The 20,452-nt window shown below is 47.4% G+C and overlaps 1 protein-coding gene across 10 annotated transcripts in view; it reads left to right on the top strand.

The window, feature by feature from the left end:
• TENM3 (teneurin transmembrane protein 3) overlaps positions 1–19,584 on the top strand; it is a 692,983-nt gene extending 673,399 nt beyond the window's left edge. For all 10 annotated transcript variants that reach the window (XM_044225666.1, XM_044225665.1, XM_044225674.1 and 7 more), the window contains 5 exons: positions 1,104–1,339; positions 8,571–8,867; positions 11,924–13,535; positions 16,574–16,704; positions 18,829–19,584. In XM_044225666.1, the coding sequence (XP_044081601.1) occupies positions 1,104–1,339; positions 8,571–8,867; positions 11,924–13,535; positions 16,574–16,704; positions 18,829–19,584 (3,032 nt within the window). The remainder of the gene's footprint in view (positions 1–1,103; positions 1,340–8,570; positions 8,868–11,923; positions 13,536–16,573; positions 16,705–18,828) is intronic.
• Positions 19,585–20,452: the final 868 nt, after the last annotated feature.

Here is a 20,452-nt window from a genome sequence, read left to right as displayed (position 1 = left end):
TGCGTCATCAGACCCTTTCTGAGTCATCCGCTGCAGTTTGGGGGAGTGGGTCCTCTTCATGGCCACGGAAGCGCAGGCATTTGAGACAGAGCACATTCCAAGTCTGCACGCGATGCTGCATTTCCGTCCACGTGTGACGCGACCCCTGGAAATTTAATACTAAATTCTGCGTGCACGTTTATGTAATATCTGGACTTTCTTTTTTGTGGTCCCGTCCATAGACGTGTATATCCAATATATTCATGAAGGAACCCCCTGCCATATTCCTTTTTGACACAATCTTGGAAAAACCTGTTTACCATGACTGTTGCAATTGTGATGTCATAGCTCCAAGAATAATTACCAAGTATGGGCTAAACATCTTTGAACTCATTAGTTTTACCAATTCTCCCCACGAACCTCTGCAGTTATCTAAAATTATTATTACTTAAATTCCTATCTTCTCCAAATGGTCCAATATCACTCAAAAATTTTAAATCAAGGGAGTAGCCTATAATGCAAGAGGGTTTTTTTTTTAAAAGATTTTATTTATATATTTGACAGAGATCACAAGTAGGCAGAAAGGCAGTCAGAGAGAGGAGGAAGCAGGCTCCCTGCCGAGCAGAGAGCCTGATGCGGGGCTCGATCCCAGGACCTGAGATCATGACCTGAGTCAAAGGCAGAGGCTTTAACGCACTGAGCCACCCAGGCGCCCCAGAAGGGGTTTTGTACAAAGTAGAAGATGGCTTGCTTTTTTAAAAATCAGTTTCAGGGGAATATCCTCTCATCTTGTTGGTATACAATGTACGGATATGAAATCTTTGCAAAAGATGTTTAATAAACGAGGGAGTGATGGGTGTAGGGAGAGAAGTGGAGCCTTCTCCACTTTTTAAATTCCCCTGAAGCCTGCCTTTACTATCCCGCCCATTCTGTTAACAGCACGAAAACACCAGAAATCAAAGCTGTTGGTTTCTGTGATACGTTGTAAAAGGACATCACTCGGTACTTTTTGTTTCCCTGTATGCGGAGTTCGGTCAGCACTTCAGGAATGTCTGTCACTGCATGCCCCCACCGAGGGATTAATTCATAGTTGTAGCTTCTGTTTTCGGCTCCTTGTTTTTCAGATCAGTTAAGAAACAGCTACCAGATCGGTTACGACAGCTCGCTTAGAATCATCTACGCCAGCGGCCTGGATTCGCACTACCAGACCGAGCCACACGTTCTGGCCGGCACGGCGAACCCGACGGTTGCCAAGCGGAACATGAGTCTTCCCGGCGAGAACGGGCAAAATTTGGTGGAGTGGAGGTTCCGGAAAGAGCAAGCCCAGGGGAAAGTCAACGTCTTTGGTCGGAAGCTTCGGGTAAGCTGGGTGCGTGAGCGGATGTCGTGTCCCCGAGGGAGGGTGCCGAGCGCTCGTCCCTCACCATCGTCATCCGCCCAGAGCCACACGCAGGGCGGCAGATCCCCCTCCAGCACGACGTATAGCAACCGGCAGGCCAGTCAACGATTTGGAATAAAAGCCGACTATTGCAGCAAAGCTTTTTCTCAACATATCTGTGGTTAAAAATCCGTTCTTCCCTGAGACATCAGGCAGTTGCATGGAGCCCAATCCCAACTAGCCTGGACGTCAGTCCATGGTCGTTTTACTCATATTATCCTGATCATCATCTACTTCTCCTTTAGCCTCTCAGGAGGGAGGGATGGCTTTCTAATGTGGGGATGAGGGCAAATGAGGGTGAGCTTAAATATTGAAAGTTTTCCAGATCATTAAGAGATGGGTTGGCCATAGAAAGGTGGAGTCTTTCTCCTCAATATTTTTAGAGTATAGTTGGGACACTTGGAAGAATATCAATGGCAGAACCTGTCACCTCCTTGCTATTGATTTATATTGTCTTTATGAGAAATGCAGTGATATTTCTGATTATGCTGGTGTCATTGATCTTTGCAAGATGTTCTCCGCATTACCTTTTCAGGTGTTGTTTTTTTTCTATTTTCTTCCTCTCACATTGGGGGCCAAATATATCGAGAAAGCAAGCTGTGGTTTATGACAGCTATTGGGTGGAGAACATAGATTAGGTACTAAAACACAGGTTCCACGAAACCAACTTCAGACCACTATAAACTGAACCTGATTCATTCTTTGTATTAGCAAACAGATTTCGGTTTATCAGATAAATGGAGACAAATATTCCTAAAATTACTTCCCTTTGCCATTTAAAAACAAAGGACTGAAAATCAAGAGAGACAGAACGAAACACAGAGCATATCATTAATATCCTTTCTCCTGCACCAAAAATGGCTGAATTATTATTATAAGAGGCCAACGTGATTTACCTTGACACTCCTTCAGGGTAAGAAACAGCTACTACATACTGTCTCTGGCTATTTCCAAGAAGCAGAAATAAAAGAATGAACGATCAGTGAGTCACATGCAGTCTGTCTCCAGTTTACAGGTTACATTCTGATTTCACTTCAAGTTCAAGGCAGGTGTTTGGGACTCTAAATGCACGACCTTCTGGAACCAGTGCTATGTGCTCCTACCTCCCCCATCTCCCACGCTACGGGAGCCAGGGTGGCCTAGCTCCAAGCCGCCTGGCTCAGGAGTTGTGGCAGGCAGGAGGGAGGGGACGCTGGAGAGGGACTTGTTCCAAGAGAGAAGTGAGGAGAAAAAGCAAGAGAATCCTAGAGGGAAGATTAACAGTAGAGCTGAAGGTAAAGTGACTGGAGAGAAAACCAGCTGCTGACTTGTTTCAGGTCCCTTTCCTAGCGTTGGTCTGTCATCCAAGTAAACTCTGGCTCCCTGCCTTTCCCTCTATCAAGCCTAGGAATCAGTGGTGGCTGCCTCCACCTACGACTTCTTTCCAGGAACCCTGCTTCCTTGGGCCACTGCGAACTGGAAGCTAGTTCATGGGCTTTATCTTATCCAGCTCTCCCTATAATGGTTGTGATGTACGTGGACACGTGCCCATGCACATGCGCGCGCGCACGCACACACACACACACACACAACCACACCTACCCTCAGACACAGGACTTCCTTCATCAAAAGATACAAAGATGCTGCTCACACTTGTGCTCCCTATCCCAGAAGACAGCACGGACTAGAATTCCAAAAATGGGGGTTCTAGATCAGGCTCCAGTTGGGGATAATAATAAACCTTATGGAAAAATTCGTAACATCTCTGAAACTTCCTTTTCCTTATGTAGATCATGATACTCTAGATAGGATACAAGTAATATAATATTGTGATGATATCATAATGTTATGACATTATATTGGCCGTAGACATGGGCTTCATAGCATACCCACATAATGGGTAAAATACCTGCCTGCAAGGCACACAATTGTCGCAGAATCAAATGAGACAATGTGAAAGTACTTTACAAGTGAAAGGCATGATTACATATTCCCTAACCGGGAGAATCTCTACCACAGGATGTGTGTTAGGCATTTACACCCGCGCAGTGGGAAGATAGGAAAGAGCCGTTTAGCACACTTGTTAGGAAAACACGCTAAGAGTATGGGACATGCTTTGCCCGGAAACCAACTGCAGAATGGGCTGCCTTCTCTTCTTTGAGACAAGCTAGGTGTAAGCATGTCCTCTGTTTCTTTGTAACACGGCTTTTCTGGGCATTAAAAGAAATCAGGAAGAGTAGAGGAAAAGAGAAAATCCTATCTCGTGTCTCTGGTTCTCTGCCTGATTCAAAACGAAGCAGACACCTCACTTTGCGGGAAGAAGAAAAGATAAGAGCACCGGGCATGGGTGTTCGTTCCTTCTAAACAGCAGGACCACGAGGCCTTCGCAAGTTGCTTCAGAGAATGTGCTGCTTAAAGCGGCCTGTTCGGCCCTGCTGGGAGGAAACTGCCAGCTGATCTGGGATTGCTCTCCGAGAGACAATGCCGAGATCACAAGGGAGGGTTTCTTACTTTCAAGATAAGATTGGATGTGCCAGCTCTGACTGCTAATTTCATTCCTCTGTGGTTCTAAAGGAGAAATTCTAGGGGGAGAGTGGGGATAGGAAAACCCGGTGTAAGGACTCGACAGGAGTCTGCCCGAATAGGGAAGAGAAGTAAAGGGGGGAACGGACCGGAGGCCCTCGAGGCACTGGGGACCAGCCTGGAGAGCCGCTCAGCTGCATCTCACCCCTTCCTGAAACAGAGAACATTCCCCCTCTTACCTTACATGATTTCCTAGCAGAGGCTGCTTTTCATTTTTAAGGTATTTGCCTAAATTCAGCGAGGTGCGCGACACAGAGTGGGCGCTCGAATATTGATTCAGTGAGTGAAGGAGGAAAAGCCGGCTCTGTCATACGGCAGATCTCACTGCATCTCCATCCCAGGGAGAAGCGATATGAAGAGCCCATCCTTGCAAATGTTTGACGGCTGGACGCAAACCTAACTCTCCCTAGATGACGTAGCTCTTATAGGCCCCAGATACTGTAGTTTAAAAAGTTTTTGAAAGCGAAGTGTAGAGAAGGAAAATTAACAAGAGACTAGCAACGCGGAGAGCATTTTCTCTGAAATGTGCATTAGGGGAAAGGGACAGTCAGAAATCACAAGCAAATGAAATCGGGAGAGATGTGGGAAAACATTGCAAACTAAAGATTAGATGTTTCCAGAGCTTGCTTGTTTGTGGCTAAGTTTAAAAAAACAAAAAGACCCAGGCATAAAAATTGTGTGTCCATCTCTTATGTTTGTAAATATCCCTCGTTTATTGTCAGTGCTGGACTTTGGAACCAGCCTTTCCTCCATTACCAAAAAAAAACAAAACAAAACAATTGCTCTGGTATTCTAAAAAGAAAGATATATCTTCTAAACTTGCCCAGAACTCAGCTGTTTAAAGGGGAAAAAAAAATAGTGAATCACTTAAAAAAGAAACTCTCAAAATTTGGAAGTCAAAATTGTGTTTAAAGGCGTAAGTGCAGGGGTGCGTGGGGGGCTCAGTCGGGTGAGCCTCTGCCTTCAGCTCAGGTCATGATCCCGGGTCCTGAGACTGAGCCCCTTATAGGGCTCCCTGCTCAGCGGGGAGTCTGCTTCTCCCTTTGCCCCTCCCCCTGCTCATGCTCTCTCTCTCACACTCTGGCTCTCTCTCTCTCAAATAAATTAAAAAATAAAGTAAAATAAATAAAAGCATGCATGCATGTGAGAGCATACTTGAATCTAATTCTGCCAGCCACATTTGCCTGATGTGCTATTTGTCACTCGAAGTCAAGCGTCGCAGCCCGGAGTGGGACGGTACCAGGCTGTCAGCGCCGACACACAGAGAGCCACGAAACAGTCTGCAGCCAGCTGATGTTCCAACAGGGACACGGGGGCGTCGTGACGTTGTCACCGAGCATACTGGGTGATGAGCCAGCCCTTACTCACCTCCCCCTGTAACATTCCGGATACGGGAATATAATCCGATGGTGCTTGATGTCTTTAAACATAAAGATGTTGTTTAACATCTTTACGCCTCAGTTTTTCAAGCATTGTGGAAGGAAGATAATCGCTGCCCCTGTTCCCGGACACTGTGATTTCCTCACAGTCATGCCGGACGTGATCTTAGAAAATGGGGGATTTTCCGTGCTTGCTTTAAAGAAATGCTATGTATCACAAAGGACTTGATGGTGATCTCATCTCCAAACACAGCATTTCGACTCATTTTCATATAGCTGGAGATACAGTAATGATCTGATATAAGGTTTTTCATCTTCGATGAACTATTCAATTTAAATTGATATTTTTTATATTAAAACTATTTATTAAAAGGCCACTGGGACATGGAACAATGCTGGTCCTTTATGACTGTCCAAAAAAAAGGGCGGGTGGAAACGTTGCCATAATTTCATTAAGGTACAGTTAAGTAGGACTGTGTCCTAGAATGGAAATGTCCCTTGACTTCTGCACTTTGTTTATAATACCAGAAGGAGAAAGTTTGGGCGAGTATGAGAAGAACAAAGGAAACAAAAGATCTGTTAGTATCTTTGAAATTTTACATATTCAATAACAATGACTGGTATCTGGAAACAGTCAGAAAGGTTGAAAACTTGGCTCGTGTTGGGAATGCGGGGGGAAACACAGCCACATGCTAATTCTTTCCTCATTGCTCCAGTCTGAGGATGCAAGAAAGGCATTGCACCCGGCGTCTGTCTAGATGAAAAGAAAAACTGAAACTTGTATGCAGATGTTCCGTCTCTCAATGCTTCTAGATGTTTCCATATGGCGGCATGTTGGGTGTGGTGGGGCACACGGGGACTACCATGTGATTGCCACCTGGATGCTTTGCAGTTGCGTAGCCGTAGCCATATCCACGAACCAGAGGAAGAGGGGGGCTGCAGGGTGCGGGCAGTGGGAAGAAGGGCCCCTGCTGCTCTTTGCCTAGCTCCCTTTAATACCCCACGGTCTTGCAGGCCTGCATCCAGATCGCTCCTGCTCTAACCAGAGGCAGCACTGCAGAGCTCAAGGTTGGTTAAGGAATGCAATAAAGAATTGAAATACAAATTAAAATGATATAAAGTAAAATGCAAACAGATGGGGCAGTCCTGTGGGCCACACGGTCCACAGAAACGGCACAGGCAGTCGGACGTGGCTGGGCGAAGCCGGAAATCACCTACAGAAGGAAGAAAGAGGGGAAAACACTTCAGAGGTTGCCGTGCCTTTTGTTTTGTTTTGTTTTTTAAATCACAATCAGAGAAATACCTTCCGGAACTCATTCCGGAACTGTAGGAAACCATTTAGTGCAAAACCTCATCCTAAGGCATCAAAAATTTTGTGCCAAGATAAGGTGAAGAACCAGACCCAGCCAGCGGAGTACGGAGTTCATTTGCTCTCAAATCAAACCCTCCTACAGGCTTTAAAGCCGGTATTTGTAATATTAGCCGGCAGCTTCAAGGTCCGCAAAGCATTCTGCAAATGTAACCTTGTGCAGTGTCACGGAAGCCACAGGAGGCAGGGACCAACATGCGGGCCTTTCCGTGCGGGAGAATGGAAGCTCCGACGGCCTTGAGCCCGCCAGACAGAATCCAGCCACATCGCCGGCCCATCCAGAAGGTTCTCATCTGAGAACCTCACAGATGGACAGACAGCCTCCGAGGGGCCAACGCCCAAAGTCCTGCCACCCCTAGACCCTATCAGGGACGGAGATGGGGCTCCTCCCCGCAGCGCACACACGCCTTACACACCAGGTTCTGCTGCGGCAAGGAGCTGGGTCTGCACAGACGGAACCGGCACACGGAGATCTCCGGATTGCCATTGGGGCTCCACCATTTCTCACCTTCTGGGACTCATCGGTCTGGGTGCTCTTCTGCCTCCAAAAGCAGTTCACCTAGTTCACTCCATGGACGACTTTTTGCGTTGTATCTTTACCTTTCCATACCTTTGCCCAGACGCTGGACATTACGATTCGCCCCTTGAGCCCCCGACTGGAAAGTTCAAGGTCAAACAGTCTCTTTTCGTGGGGCTTGGTTAATGTCGATGGTAAGATGACAGATTCATTTCATCCCGGAGTTTACATAAATACATAAGCTCATTGTGTATGCGCACACGTCGGTGTGGGTGTTGCTGCAGAAGCGGCGTGTGTGCCGATGTGTGTGACCGATCAGCGGCAACTGTCCATTTTGAAAGTTCTAAGGAAGACGTGGTTGTGTAAAATTCAGACGTTCTCATTTAACGTTTAACGGTCCAACAGGCAGGGCACATTTTGTTATGTCTGGGCTATCGCCATCCGAAAGCTGCTGTCTTGCTGCAGAAGATGCACTCTTAGGGGGTCCTCAGCACCCCGCAGACTGTTTTCTAAAGTAGAGTGTAACCGCGCCCACATTCCCACCGCAGTCACCAGTGCTGGCTTGTGCGTGCCTTGGATCCCAGGCAGCAACCGCCAGACGTGGTCGGAGATTCCGGACATGGCACAGAGCAACAGAGACCTGATCTAGCAACACGCCGCTAGATCTGTACACTGAGCACAAAGGCCGGTCCCTGTAGATGGGGAGTGAAGCATCTGAGGTCACCCCCAGTCGGCCAGATGTTATTAAAGGGAGAGGCATTCTAAAAACGTGTGACATTTTAGCACAGGGCCAAAAGCAATGATCGTGTTTGTAACCTCCTGCTATTTAGACGCATTAATAATTTACAGTAATGTGGGTTCCAGCTTCTACTTAACTGTTCCTCAAAGGACTGGAGTCACATTTACTGTTTTTATTTAATATAGCCAAGATTAATCTACTGAGCCATTATTTTCCAGTGTCTTGTGGACGGAGGGGCTTTGAGTAATTTACGGAGATGCCATGTTGACCACCTCCATATCTTCCGAACGAACTTCAAAGCAAATACGTTTTGGTATTTTTCTTATCAGTTGCTTAAGTTTACAGCATCTAATTGAAAAGGTTTTGAACAAATGCCAGGCTGTCTTTCTGCCTAATGAAACCTTTTAAAGGAGCTGCTAATCTACTGCCTTGCACTTGTACCCAAGAAGTTGCTAAATTAATTTACTGACAAAGAGAATCAATCATCATAAATGGTGTTTAAACAATAGCGGGGACTCCAAAGAGTAATAAGGGGCTGGCATGGGGCTGGCAGGACTTACGTTCTCATCCTGTTTCTGTTGTAACAGGTTAATGGCAGGAACCTCCTTTCGGTTGACTTTGATCGAACAACAAAGACAGAGAAGATCTATGATGACCACCGTAAATTCCTGCTGAGGATTGCCTACGACACGTCAGGGCACCCGACTCTCTGGCTGCCCAGCAGCAAGCTGATGGCAGTCAATGTCACCTACTCATCCACCGGCCAGATTGCCAGCGTCCAACGGGGCACAACTAGTGAAAAAGTCGACTACGATGGCCAGGGGAGGATCGTGTCTCGGGTCTTCGCGGACGGTAAAACGTGGAGCTACACGTACTTGGACAAGGTATGCCTGCACGGGGAGAGTCAGAGGAGGGGAGCGGTGACTGCTCTTTGTCAGTGACACCCAGAGCCCCGCGGGGGAGGAGAAGGGGGGGGGCCTGTGACAGGCTCCGTTTATTATTCTGAGTATCAGTACGTGAGTCGCATTGGTACATCAGTGATGAATTTCTGCATTAGAGAAGTAGTTTCTCCTTAGTTAGGTTCTACTACTGGAGACCCTTTTAAGTGATTTATGCCACAAACAAACAAGCAGTAACGCTGTCCACCTGCCAAGATTCTGCGTCGACAACATTCACAAATTAGACCTTGAGCGTGTAAGTCATTTGTAAATCATCTCCGAGCGGGCTCTTTCATTTGAGAAAGAGCCTCACGTTAGTGCTGCTCGTGTGTCCGTTCTGTGCTGTTCCGGCAGTGTGTCAGCATAACCACAAAAAGCGTGTAGATCCTCTCTATGCGTTATTCCAAAAGATGCTATTTTTCAGAAAGCCGCATCTCGGGCACTCTGTGTCATCTCTCCTTTCTTGTGCATATAAAAGGTGTAAGCCTCCCCAGGAAGGCTTTCCTCCGTCCTTAAGCATAAACACGACACCAAAAAAGACCTAAACTTACCCACGTGCAAAACCCTCAGTCACACTCTGAGAGGTTTGGGACAGTGACGGTGGTGCAGAGGGAGGAAAGCACAGTAAAGGGACAGGGAACAGGCCACCTCCCTATAATTCCCTTCTGTAAAAAACAAAATCCACCCAAGAGCAAATTTGTGGAACGCTTCATTTGCCCTAGAGACAAACTTGAGTCCTAGGGAGGGTTCTGTTTTGAGTTCCATTGCCTGTTGCACCTGGGCCCACGAGGCACATGGCAGTCCAAGTCACAAACGCAGTGGTAACTGCCTCCAGCCTTACGCACATCGGCCAGAGTGACCTGTCCCCCCCGGACACTCAAGTCGGGGCCGCTGCTGTGCTCACCTCATGCCGTCTCGTCCGGCACAACTCTGCTCAGCCTGCACCCAACCCCGCTGCCCGGCAGTCATTCCGTCTACCTCTAGACGGCCTCCACCCACACTAGCCTTCCGGAGAACCAGTGTCAGGTTCATGGCTCCCCACGGATGCCTCCCAACTCGGGAACGCTTCCAGCTGGGTGCCTACTTGCCAGTCTCTTCTCTCGAAAACCTCGTCTGCTCATCTGCTCCCCTTCGAAGAGACTCCCCTTGGAGACAGTGGCCCGGCCCACCAGATGGCAGATTCCCTCCTCAGTCATCATCACTCCACAGTTACTCCAACGGTGATTTCTTGGGAGACCACAGAGGAAGCCCCCCTGCACACATACCTTCCTGGGAGGCAGTCCTCGTGCCTGGAAAACACGTCACCCTCCAACTTAACAAACCCAAGACAACTTCCTCCTGAAGAAACGGGGGGGAGTGGGTCCCCACTTCATCCCGAAACACTTTTCCCAAAGTAACTTAATTAAGCACATTACAGAGACATGTAACAGAAATACCCAGACCCTAAAAATTGATAGTGATCATGGGGAAATGTTTAAAAGGAGACAGAGCCAGTGACGGGAGAAGACAGCATCAGTAACTGAGGTCACATTCGTGTATCAGTGGGGATCAGAAAAGCCAGCAAGTGCCTTCATCCTCTCTCTCAAATCCCTAAAATCCACCAAACCATTTCCATTTCCTTGCTAGGATAGGCACCCTAAACCCAGACTTCTTCATAGCAGAAGTAGTAACATTTTACTAACTACCATCAGATGTGATTTTAAATGACTACACAACTAGCTACTAATTCCTGTGAATTCAGCAATCATCCAAGTCTTCCATGCCTCAGTGGAAACTATTAGGAACGGTTCTCAAGACATCTACTGCACAGCCAGCAGCCAAAGACTGCCCTTAGATAGGCCCACAGAGGACACACTACAGAACTCGTCACGCAGGCTGCTTCCAAAGATGGTGGACAGTAGAGAGAAGGGGAACGTGCCTTGGACAAGGGATTATGTGTTTCTCTGGCAAAAGCAAAGCTAAGTCCCAGGAGGGCTCCTAACACACCCATCGCCCCAGATTTGCCATCATTGCATTTGGTCTAACGGGGTTTGGGGCAAGTTTCCACAGAGGAGAGAATCGCCCATGCTCTGTATTACTACTGAGCTACATTATCCACGGTTGAGCCCTAATAAATGATCATCTCATGTCTTTCTGCTATTCCTTGCAAAATAAGCAGAGCTCGTTTTAATTTATATATTTATTCACTGCGTTATTTAGCACCAAAGTGGAATGTAGCCCGGAAACCATTCTTGCACCAGCTAAGACATGAATCAGATTTGGTACTCGCTCAAGTTAATTTCAAAAATGTAGATTTTATTGTCATTCCAGATGACAGGTAAGAATTTGCAAACAAACCAACTAAGAAAACCATACCGGGATCCGTATTTCAATTAAGGGCCTTTACAGCTCTCGTTCACCGTGTGATTTAGCGATGTTTGTTGACGTTGATGCTTTATATGCACATTATCCATTTTTTATTAATTTTAGGTCGCTCCTTCATAAAGTAATATTTTGAATGCTTTACACCTCCTCCCCCCACACGCTGGAAATTAAAACGTGATTTGAGTGGCTCTTCAGTCAAATGAGGGGGAAAAGCCACCTTCCTAAATAATTGCTGATTATGGGTAGGATTACTTTGCCCCTGTGCTGCTTTCTCCTTGAAACGTTGTCTTTAGAGCTGCTTTGTGCAGGCCTGTGTTGTGACTTAGCCCCAGCCACCGGCAGTCTGCTGCTTGGCTGTGGACACCTAGGAGAAGAGCGGTACAGCCATGACAAAGTGGCACCTTACGGATCTTGAGCCACTGACTGCAGAGCCCCTCACGATGAAGCATCCGAGCAAACCAGGCCGGGGCTTGTTGACAACGTGTGAGGTCAAGGAGAGCTCCATTAAAGTGAAAATCATTTTCTCGAGCGAAATGTTTCTGTGTATGTGCTTTTTGCTTACCCCCACCCCCACCGCCCCTGCCCCTCCCCCACCGCGGGTCCCAAATACTGAACAACTGTCTGTGGTGTCTTCGCAGTCCATGGTCCTCCTGCTTCACAGCCAGAGGCAGTACATCTTCGAGTACGACATGTGGGACCGGCTGTCCGCCATCACCATGCCCAGCGTGGCCCGCCACACCATGCAGACCATGCGGTCCATCGGCTACTACCGCAACATCTACAACCCCCCTGAGAGCAACGCCTCGGTCATCACGGACTACAACGAGGAGGGGCTGCTTCTGCAGACGGCCTTCTTGGGGACCAGCCGCAGGGTCTTGTTCAAGTACCGGAGGCAGACCAGGCTCTCCGAGATCCTGTACGATAGCACGAGAGTCAGTTTTACCTACGATGAGACAGCGGGAGTCCTCAAAACCGTCAACCTCCAGAGCGACGGTTTTATTTGCACCATCAGGTACAGGCAAATTGGCCCCCTGATTGACAGGCAGATTTTCCGCTTTAGTGAGGACGGGATGGTCAATGCAAGGTTCGACTACAGCTATGACAACAGCTTTCGAGTGACCAGCATGCAGGGGGTCATCAATGAAACACCTCTGCCCATCGATCTCTATCAGTTTGATGACATTTCCGGCAAAGTTGAGCAGTTTGGAAAATTTGGAGTTATATATTATGATATTAACCAGATCATCTCCACGGCGGTGATGACGTACACAAAACACTTTGACGCCCATGGCCGCATCAAGGAAATTCAGTACGAGATTTTCAGGTCACTCATGTACTGGATTACAATTCAGTATGATAACATGGGTCGGGTGACCAAAAGAGAGATCAAAATCGGGCCCTTTGCCAACACTACCAAATACGCTTACGAGTACGACGTTGACGGGCAGCTCCAGACTGTTTATCTAAATGAGAAGATCATGTGGCGCTACAACTACGACCTGAACGGAAACCTCCATTTGCTGAACCCGAGTAACAGTGCGCGTCTGACACCTCTTCGCTATGACTTGCGAGACAGGATCACTCGCCTCGGGGATGTTCAGTATCGGTTGGATGAGGATGGGTTCCTGCGTCAGAGAGGCACAGAGATCTTTGAGTACAGCTCCAAGGGCCTTCTGACTCGAGTTTATAGTAAAGGCAGTGGCTGGACAGTGATCTATCGTTACGATGGCCTGGGAAGGCGCGTGTCGAGCAAAACCAGTCTGGGACAGCATCTGCAGTTTTTTTATGCTGACTTAACGTATCCCACAAGGATTACTCATGTCTACAATCACTCGAGTTCAGAAATCACTTCTCTCTATTATGATCTCCAAGGACATCTCTTTGCTATGGAAATCAGCAGTGGGGATGAATTCTACATTGCGTCAGATAACACAGGGACACCATTGGCTGTTTTCAGTAGCAATGGGCTTATGCTGAAACAGATTCAGTATACTGCATATGGCGAAATCTATTTCGACTCCAATATTGACTTTCAACTGGTAATTGGATTTCATGGTGGCTTATATGACCCACTCACAAAATTAATCCACTTTGGAGAAAGAGATTATGATATTTTGGCAGGACGATGGACAACGCCTGACATAGAAATCTGGAAGAGAATTGGGAAGGACCCAGCTCCTTTTAACCTCTACATGTTTAGGAATAACAACCCCGCAAGCAAAATCCATGATGTGAAAGATTACATCACAGGTAAGCATTTTTTTTTTCCTTTCCAAGTGCAGAATTACTTTACTCCTTATATGAATACACACAATAACTAGAGTTGTTTTCTTTAGCCTTACACTTTACTCCTGCAAAATCAAATGCCTGGCCTTTTATTTTTTTTTAAAGACTTTATTTATTTGACAGGCAGAGATCACAAGTAGGCAGAGAGGCAGGCAGAGAGAGAGAGGAGAAAGCAGGCTCCCTGCTGAGCAGGAAGCCTGACATGGGGCTCGATCCCAGAACGCTGGGATCATGACCTGAGCTGAAGGCAGCAGCCTTAACCCACTGAGCCACCCAGGTGCCCAAATGCCTGGCCTTTTAAATGGGTTTATTTCTCTATGGAACCATAGAGAAACCAGAAAGGGAAACTGAGGCATCGTTTGTTACTTCCTATTCTGTCTCCAATGCCCAAGGCCACAATTTTCTGAAATAATGTGGAATCCAGTCCCTTAAGGAAGGGCAGTGACATGGGGCTATGGAAAACAGGATGAACTTGGGAGCCCCCAAATTGGAATTCTGATCCCAACTCTCCTTTAAGTCATGTGGCTTTATAGATAAATCACAGGTTTTTTTTAATCTGTTCCCTTAACAATGAAATGGGGAGAATAATGTCTCATTTAATGATATAAGATCTATGCAATTCTGCTTTAATTACTACCTTACATATGTGCAATGTTGGTTTTTCTTTCATACATGTGTGAGGTTTTTTTTTTTTTTTAAGATTTATTGTTTATTTGACAGAGAGATCACAAGTAGGCAGAGAGGCAGGCAGAGAGAGAGGAGGAAGCAGGCTCCCCGCTAAGGACAGAGCCCGATGCGGGGCTGAGTCACCCAGGCGCCCCCATGTGTGAGGTTCTAATGGAGGAACCATGAAACACAGCAGAGTGTGATTCACCATCTCATTCCTGGGATGTCTAACTCCCCTCCACCATCACCTCAGGGCAATAAAAGAAGAGTTTCTCCCACCACTTGCTTCGCCAGAGGGTCCTGTTTCTGTTTTCACTACAGTCTTCGTTCGTACTATTTGGAGCACCAGTTTTTGCTTGGTGGCACTACTAATAGACACGCTAATTTTCCCACCAATAGGGGGTCATAAGACCTTTCCAAGTTTCAGGCGTGATCTGACTGAAACATCTCATCCGACTTCTGCCACCACCAAAACACCAGGATGAGAGACAAGGTCTTTGCAGGCACTGCTCTAATTCCCTTTGGTTCCTGTCTTCTCCGCTCACCCTGCACACAATGGATTCTGAATCCTTCTGATCCCACCTTCCTTTCCTGACTTAGACTACCATGTGAACCTCTCTGCCATGTGTATGCTTCCTGGAAGAAGATTCTATCCTGTTTTCTTTTTTTGGTTTTAGTTTGGTTTGGGGTTTTGTGTTTTGTTTTGGCTTGTGTTAGATGCTCCTTCAGGCTGTCTCTTCTCTTGCTCAGTATTTGAGGCATACTGAGATGCCTGTTTTCTCAGTTCTTGGTATAGCTCTCAAAAGGCTGCCCCCTGTTCCTTTCACATCTGCTCTGTGCTTTCCCAGACTGCCAAAACTTGTCATAGCTCTCCTCCTTGTGAACCAGCTGACACTCACCTCTTTCTCAATCCTGGTTCAGCAACACCCTCATGGACTTCTCCTTCAGCTCTCTCAATACACGTCGGCATCCAAGTCCCATTATTTTGGCTATACTTTTCCATACCTAAGACCCTGTGATTTTTATGTTTTCACTGTTACACAGACATTATTCATAGTAGGAGAAACTTTGCCCCAACACTACCATTCAGGGGAATTTCCTCCAAAACATAAGGCCCCTGTAATCCTAAATACACTCACACACACACACACACACACACACACACAAAAGTAACACTGTCTACCCTACGTGATGAACTTGGGATTTTTCTCTCCCACCACCACCATCCCTCCTTTTAAAAGAGGGAGAATACCACTGGTTCTATAGCCATATGATGTTTGGACAGAGGACCTGTCAGCCTGGTGATGAGGTGAGAGTTTGTGCCCTAGAGGAGGAAATAGGAAGCAAGTGGCTCTCCATCATTCTGACAAGCAGTTTACCACTGGTTATTTAAGAGGTGTTGACAGGGGCTGCCTGAAAGGCGGGAAAGCCCACAGCTCCTGAATCCATCCGCTCCTAGCAACATGGACTGCAGTGAATGCCATAGCAGCACTTTCTGGAAAACATCAAAAGAGAGATGGAACAGCATAAAATATATTAGGTGAAATGCAATTTCAAATTTTCCAGCAATGTGCTTAATATATAAAATAATCTACACCCAACTGTACTCATAAAGCTGCAAGCCTGCTGAGTAGTTCTGTAACATTATAACCTTCAGAATAGAATAAAAGCCTTATTCTGAGCTTAATGGCTTTTGGAGTCACATGGCAATATTTTAAAATACCATTTTAAAGGTTTCCAGGTTCTCTCCCCAAAAAGTTCATCTCCACCTGTGCCCAAGTACGCCTTTGAAGTCAGAGCTGATGGGAATCCGGACTTCGGTGCCCTTAGCCAGTTCTGCCAGTTTTCAGCATTCCTCTTTGATTAAGAATCAACTGTTGATTTTAATTCTCTCAATTTAGGGTTTTTATTAATAGAAAATGGGTTGTGGAAGCTGCATATCCTTGGGCATTCGCTTTTGAAAGCTAATAACACTCAACTTCTGTTTAAGACCAGTCTTGACTAACTACCAATTCCCTCTGTTTTCCTCGGCGGCCGCTCTTTCATGCTGCTGGGTGTTGTTATTACCCCTTTTCATCGCATATAACAAGCCCAGGATGCCACCTCGCACGTGTGACACTTTGCTAGTCTCAGCCCTTGCCAGCGCTCCGTTACGGAGGCTGGTGGCTTCAAGTCTGGAAATAGAGAGCGGGATCGGAATGGGAGAAGGCAGGCAACCATGTGGTCCTCTTCAGGCTATTGTTTGTGAACTGGGAGGTTTTTTAAAGGTAAGAATTTCAACGTATGAAAGCACAAAATAACTCTAACACCGTTCGTTTTGAACGATCTTCTCCTAGATGTTAACAGCTGGCTGGTGACATTTGGTTTCCATCTGCACAATGCTATTCCTGGATTCCCTGTTCCCAAATTTGATTTAACCGAGCCTTCTTACGAACTTGTGAAGAGTCAGCAGTGGGATGATGTACCGGTAAGAAACAAAAAGCAAAACTGTGAAAAGGTGACCGATGGCTGAGCTGGGGCGTATTTACCCGTTTAACCAAACTGCTCTTGGGAAAGCTGGGCCAAAAACCGGTTTTCCATTTTTTTGACTCTTTCAGGCTAGAAAAACATCCCACTTCTGTGCAGCAAACCAGGGGCCTGTTAAACAGGCTTAAATCTGTTTTTAGTGATGCTAATAAAAACATAAAAAGACATTATCAGAAGGTAATAAAATGAGGGAGCTCGTTTTGGAGCACAAGGTTTCTACAGAGAACCCCCGTGGAAGCACATTTATAGCCCTTGGGACCTTAAGGCAAAGATACAATAAACGGGAGGGCCGGGGATTCGTATTACAAATGAGCAGGCCACAAACAATGCCGCAAAGTTCAACTCCTTTAAAATCTGAAGAGTGTTTCATGGGAACAGATTGAAAATAAAAATAAAATGTCCTCTGATAAAGCTCCATCTGCAACTAGGTGTTTATAGAATTTTCCTGAAAATAACATTTCAGGAGGCCTATAATTGTTCTGAGAACTAAAATAAAAGAAAAAGAATGGAAAATTGCAAACTCAAAGCTGCCATTTCAGAAAATGGCCCTTTTAATTCCTTTCGGAGATCAGAAAGAAATATACAACAAAACACTAGAATTTCTAACTAAAAGCAAGAATAATTAAAGATCAAGAAGTTGGGTTCCCCCGTAATGATAAGGAGAAGAGAGTGCAGAGTTTCTTAGAAAGATTAATCCCTTGCCCCCCTTGAGCAATTTCCTATAATTTCAGTGACTACAAAGAGAAAAGCAATCATGGCTGAAACACCCACACAGACACACACACACACAGTGTATTCAGTGCCAATACCTCTGTTTTCTGGTAGGTGTTTCATACTTCACATAAAACAGTTCCTTCTTTGAGATGTCACCTTTACATTTTTTTAGAAAGCAAAACCCATCATGTTTCCAAGGTCTGGGAGCCATTTTCACATTTCGAATTGCAAATATAGCTACACTGATAAAGCGTCCTGACGACACATTGAAGTTTCCCAAGGCATCTGAACAGGCACGTCCTAATTGTGTCTGACTTTCCAGCATGTCTGCGAACACTTAAGTTTTACTGTACAAATGGACTTGCCAACTTTCTTCCTAGGCAGCCTCCTAAATATGGTTCAAGTTCTCTGTCAAGAGAAGCGCAGGGTAAGGACAGCTTAGGGAATGGCTGGCAAAGACACTGAAGGCCGCCCCAAGTGCAGAAAAAACAAATGTTTCTTTCACTGCTGCAGATGAAACAGATGTTTGGGGGGAAACACCGGCCAGACAAACATCTGGCAGTAGAAGAAATGGCTGAGTTCAGACGCCCCCAATTCAAAACATTTGCCAGCGTCGATGGTCCACCGTCCCTGTCTCCAAAAAGTTGATGTTTCTCTTTAGTAATAAACACTCCCCTCCAGCTGTCCCACTGCGCAGTGGGCCCCGTACAGTCCGCTTCTGCAGGTAGCGCTGGGGAAATGCAGTTGAAAACTGTGTTTGCTGGAACAGAGGACAGAGGTTCCCTCAATGAAAGCACAGGCATTTCAAAGCCTATGAAGGAGGACGCGGTGGTCCCGCGCGGAGTAGCCCAGCCTTTCAGACCTGTGTGTGCTGGCCGCGTCCTCCCCGGGCTCCCAGGGAGAAAGCCACAGTGACCCTGAGGAACGGGGTTCCCCAAATGCGATAGGCGTGGGAAAGGGGCATCCAGACACTAAAAGAGAAAAGCTGAAACCATATTGTGCCCACGGTGGAGACTAAAAAGCTCTTAGCTAATACATGATGAAGTCCCCTCTTTTTCCGTTTCAAAACTGATTTGGATCAACTTCAGGGGAAGGGACCTTTGAGTGCCTTCCTCCACCCGGAGTTGTTTTTAAGCCCTTTCATCTCTAAAGAACCCACTGAGCTTTTAATAAATGCCTGGGAGCGCTCCACAGACGTCCCCCACCCACCCACCCCAGACCCCTCTTTTTGGGTTGCTGCTAGGACCGGGCGCGCTGCCAGGAAGCCTGGCTCCCGGGCAACCGAGAGCTACAGATGTTCTCTAAACCGTGTCCCTCCCCGCCCCCCGCCCCGTCTCTGTTTGCTTCGCAGCCCATTTTCGGAGTCCAGCAGCAGGTGGCGAGGCAAGCGCAGGCCTTCCTGTCGCTGGGGAAGATGGCCGAGGTGCAGGTGAGCCGGCGCAAGGGCGGCGGCGCGCCGTCGTGGCTGTGGTTCGCCACGGTCAAGTCGCTCATCGGCAAGGGCGTGATGCTGGCCGTGAGCCAGGGCCGCGTGCAGACCAACGTGCTCAACATCGCCAACGAGGACTGCATCAAGGTGGCGGCCGTGCTCAACAACGCCTTCTACCTGGAGAACCTGCACTTCACCATCGAGGGCAAGGACACGCACTACTTCATCAAGACCAGCACGCCCGAGAGCGACCTGGGCACGCTGCGGCTGACGAGCGGCCGCAAGGCGCTGGAGAACGGCATCAACGTGACCGTGTCGCAGTCCACCACGGTGGTCAACGGCAGGACGCGCAGGTTCGCCGACGTGGAGATGCAGTTCGGCGCGCTGGCGCTGCACGTGCGCTACGGCATGACGCTGGACGAGGAGAAGGCGCGCATCCTGGAGCAGGCGCGGCAGCGCGCGCTCGCGCGGGCCTGGGCGCGCGAGCAGCAGCGCGTGCGCGACGGCGAGGAGGGCGCGCGCCTCTGGACGGAGGGCGAGAAGCGGCAGCTGCTGAGCGCCGGCAAGGTGCAGGGCTACGACGGGTACTACGTACTCTCGGTGGAGCAGTACCCCGAGCTGGCGGACAGCGCCAACAACATCCAGTTCCTCCGACAAAGCGAGATCGGCAAGAGGTAACCCCCCGGGGCCGGCGGCCGCGCCCGGGACAGGCGGCCACCCCGCGCGGGCCGGAGGGCGGGGGCGGGGCGCCGCGTCCCGCCGGAGCCTCAGCCACGCCCCTGCTCTGCTCGGATCTTTCTGGAGCACAATCCGAAGCGGACTCTCCGACGCGGAAGAGCCTTCCGGGAGACCCGGACTGCTGTCAGAACCAGAAGACGACGACGACGAAAATCCACAAAAAAACAAAACACTTTTTTTCTGAATGACCTTAAAGGTGATCGGCTTTAAAGAATATGTTTACATATGCATATCGCTGCACTCAGTCGGACGGGAAGTATTAAGAGGAAAAATAAGTGAAAGAAAGGAGGAAAAAAAAAAAAAAGGCCTAAACGTGTTGCGCGAGGCCCTCCGTTCCTTGGAGGCACTGTATCTAACCAAGGTCCAAACAAAGTGCATACAGTGTTTCCAGATACGACCGAATTGTCGACCTTTGCTTACAAGAAGTAGTCTCTCTGCATAGGATGTGATATATATCTCTGTTAATTTTAAAATGTGGGGCAAAATTACTGTTTGTAGACAACCCAGCTGCTTTCCCTGTGCTGCTTTGTAAAAGGACATCGGCACAAGCGAGTTCTGCCCTGGCGGGGATTTCATAATGGATTTTACAATGCTATCGTGGTTTGCCTTGGGGGGGAAAAAAACTGGCAAATAGAATCCTTGTCACTGATAAGCAAAGGAAACCCTGATTTTTTTGTAAATTATGTGAGACAAGTTGTTTATGGATTTTTATATGAATTACGATTTACTGTACATCAAATATTAGTCTCAGAGGAGTTAATTTATGTAAAGTGTTTAAAAAGTTTATACTTAAAAATAAAATGATAAA

This window comes from Neovison vison, chromosome 11, assembly GCF_020171115.1.
Source record: "Neovison vison isolate M4711 chromosome 11, ASM_NN_V1, whole genome shotgun sequence".
Lineage (NCBI taxonomy): Eukaryota > Metazoa > Chordata > Mammalia > Carnivora > Mustelidae > Neogale > Neogale vison.
The sequence above is the reverse complement of the archived record's forward strand: the minus strand, read 5'-3'. Positions and strand labels throughout refer to the sequence as shown.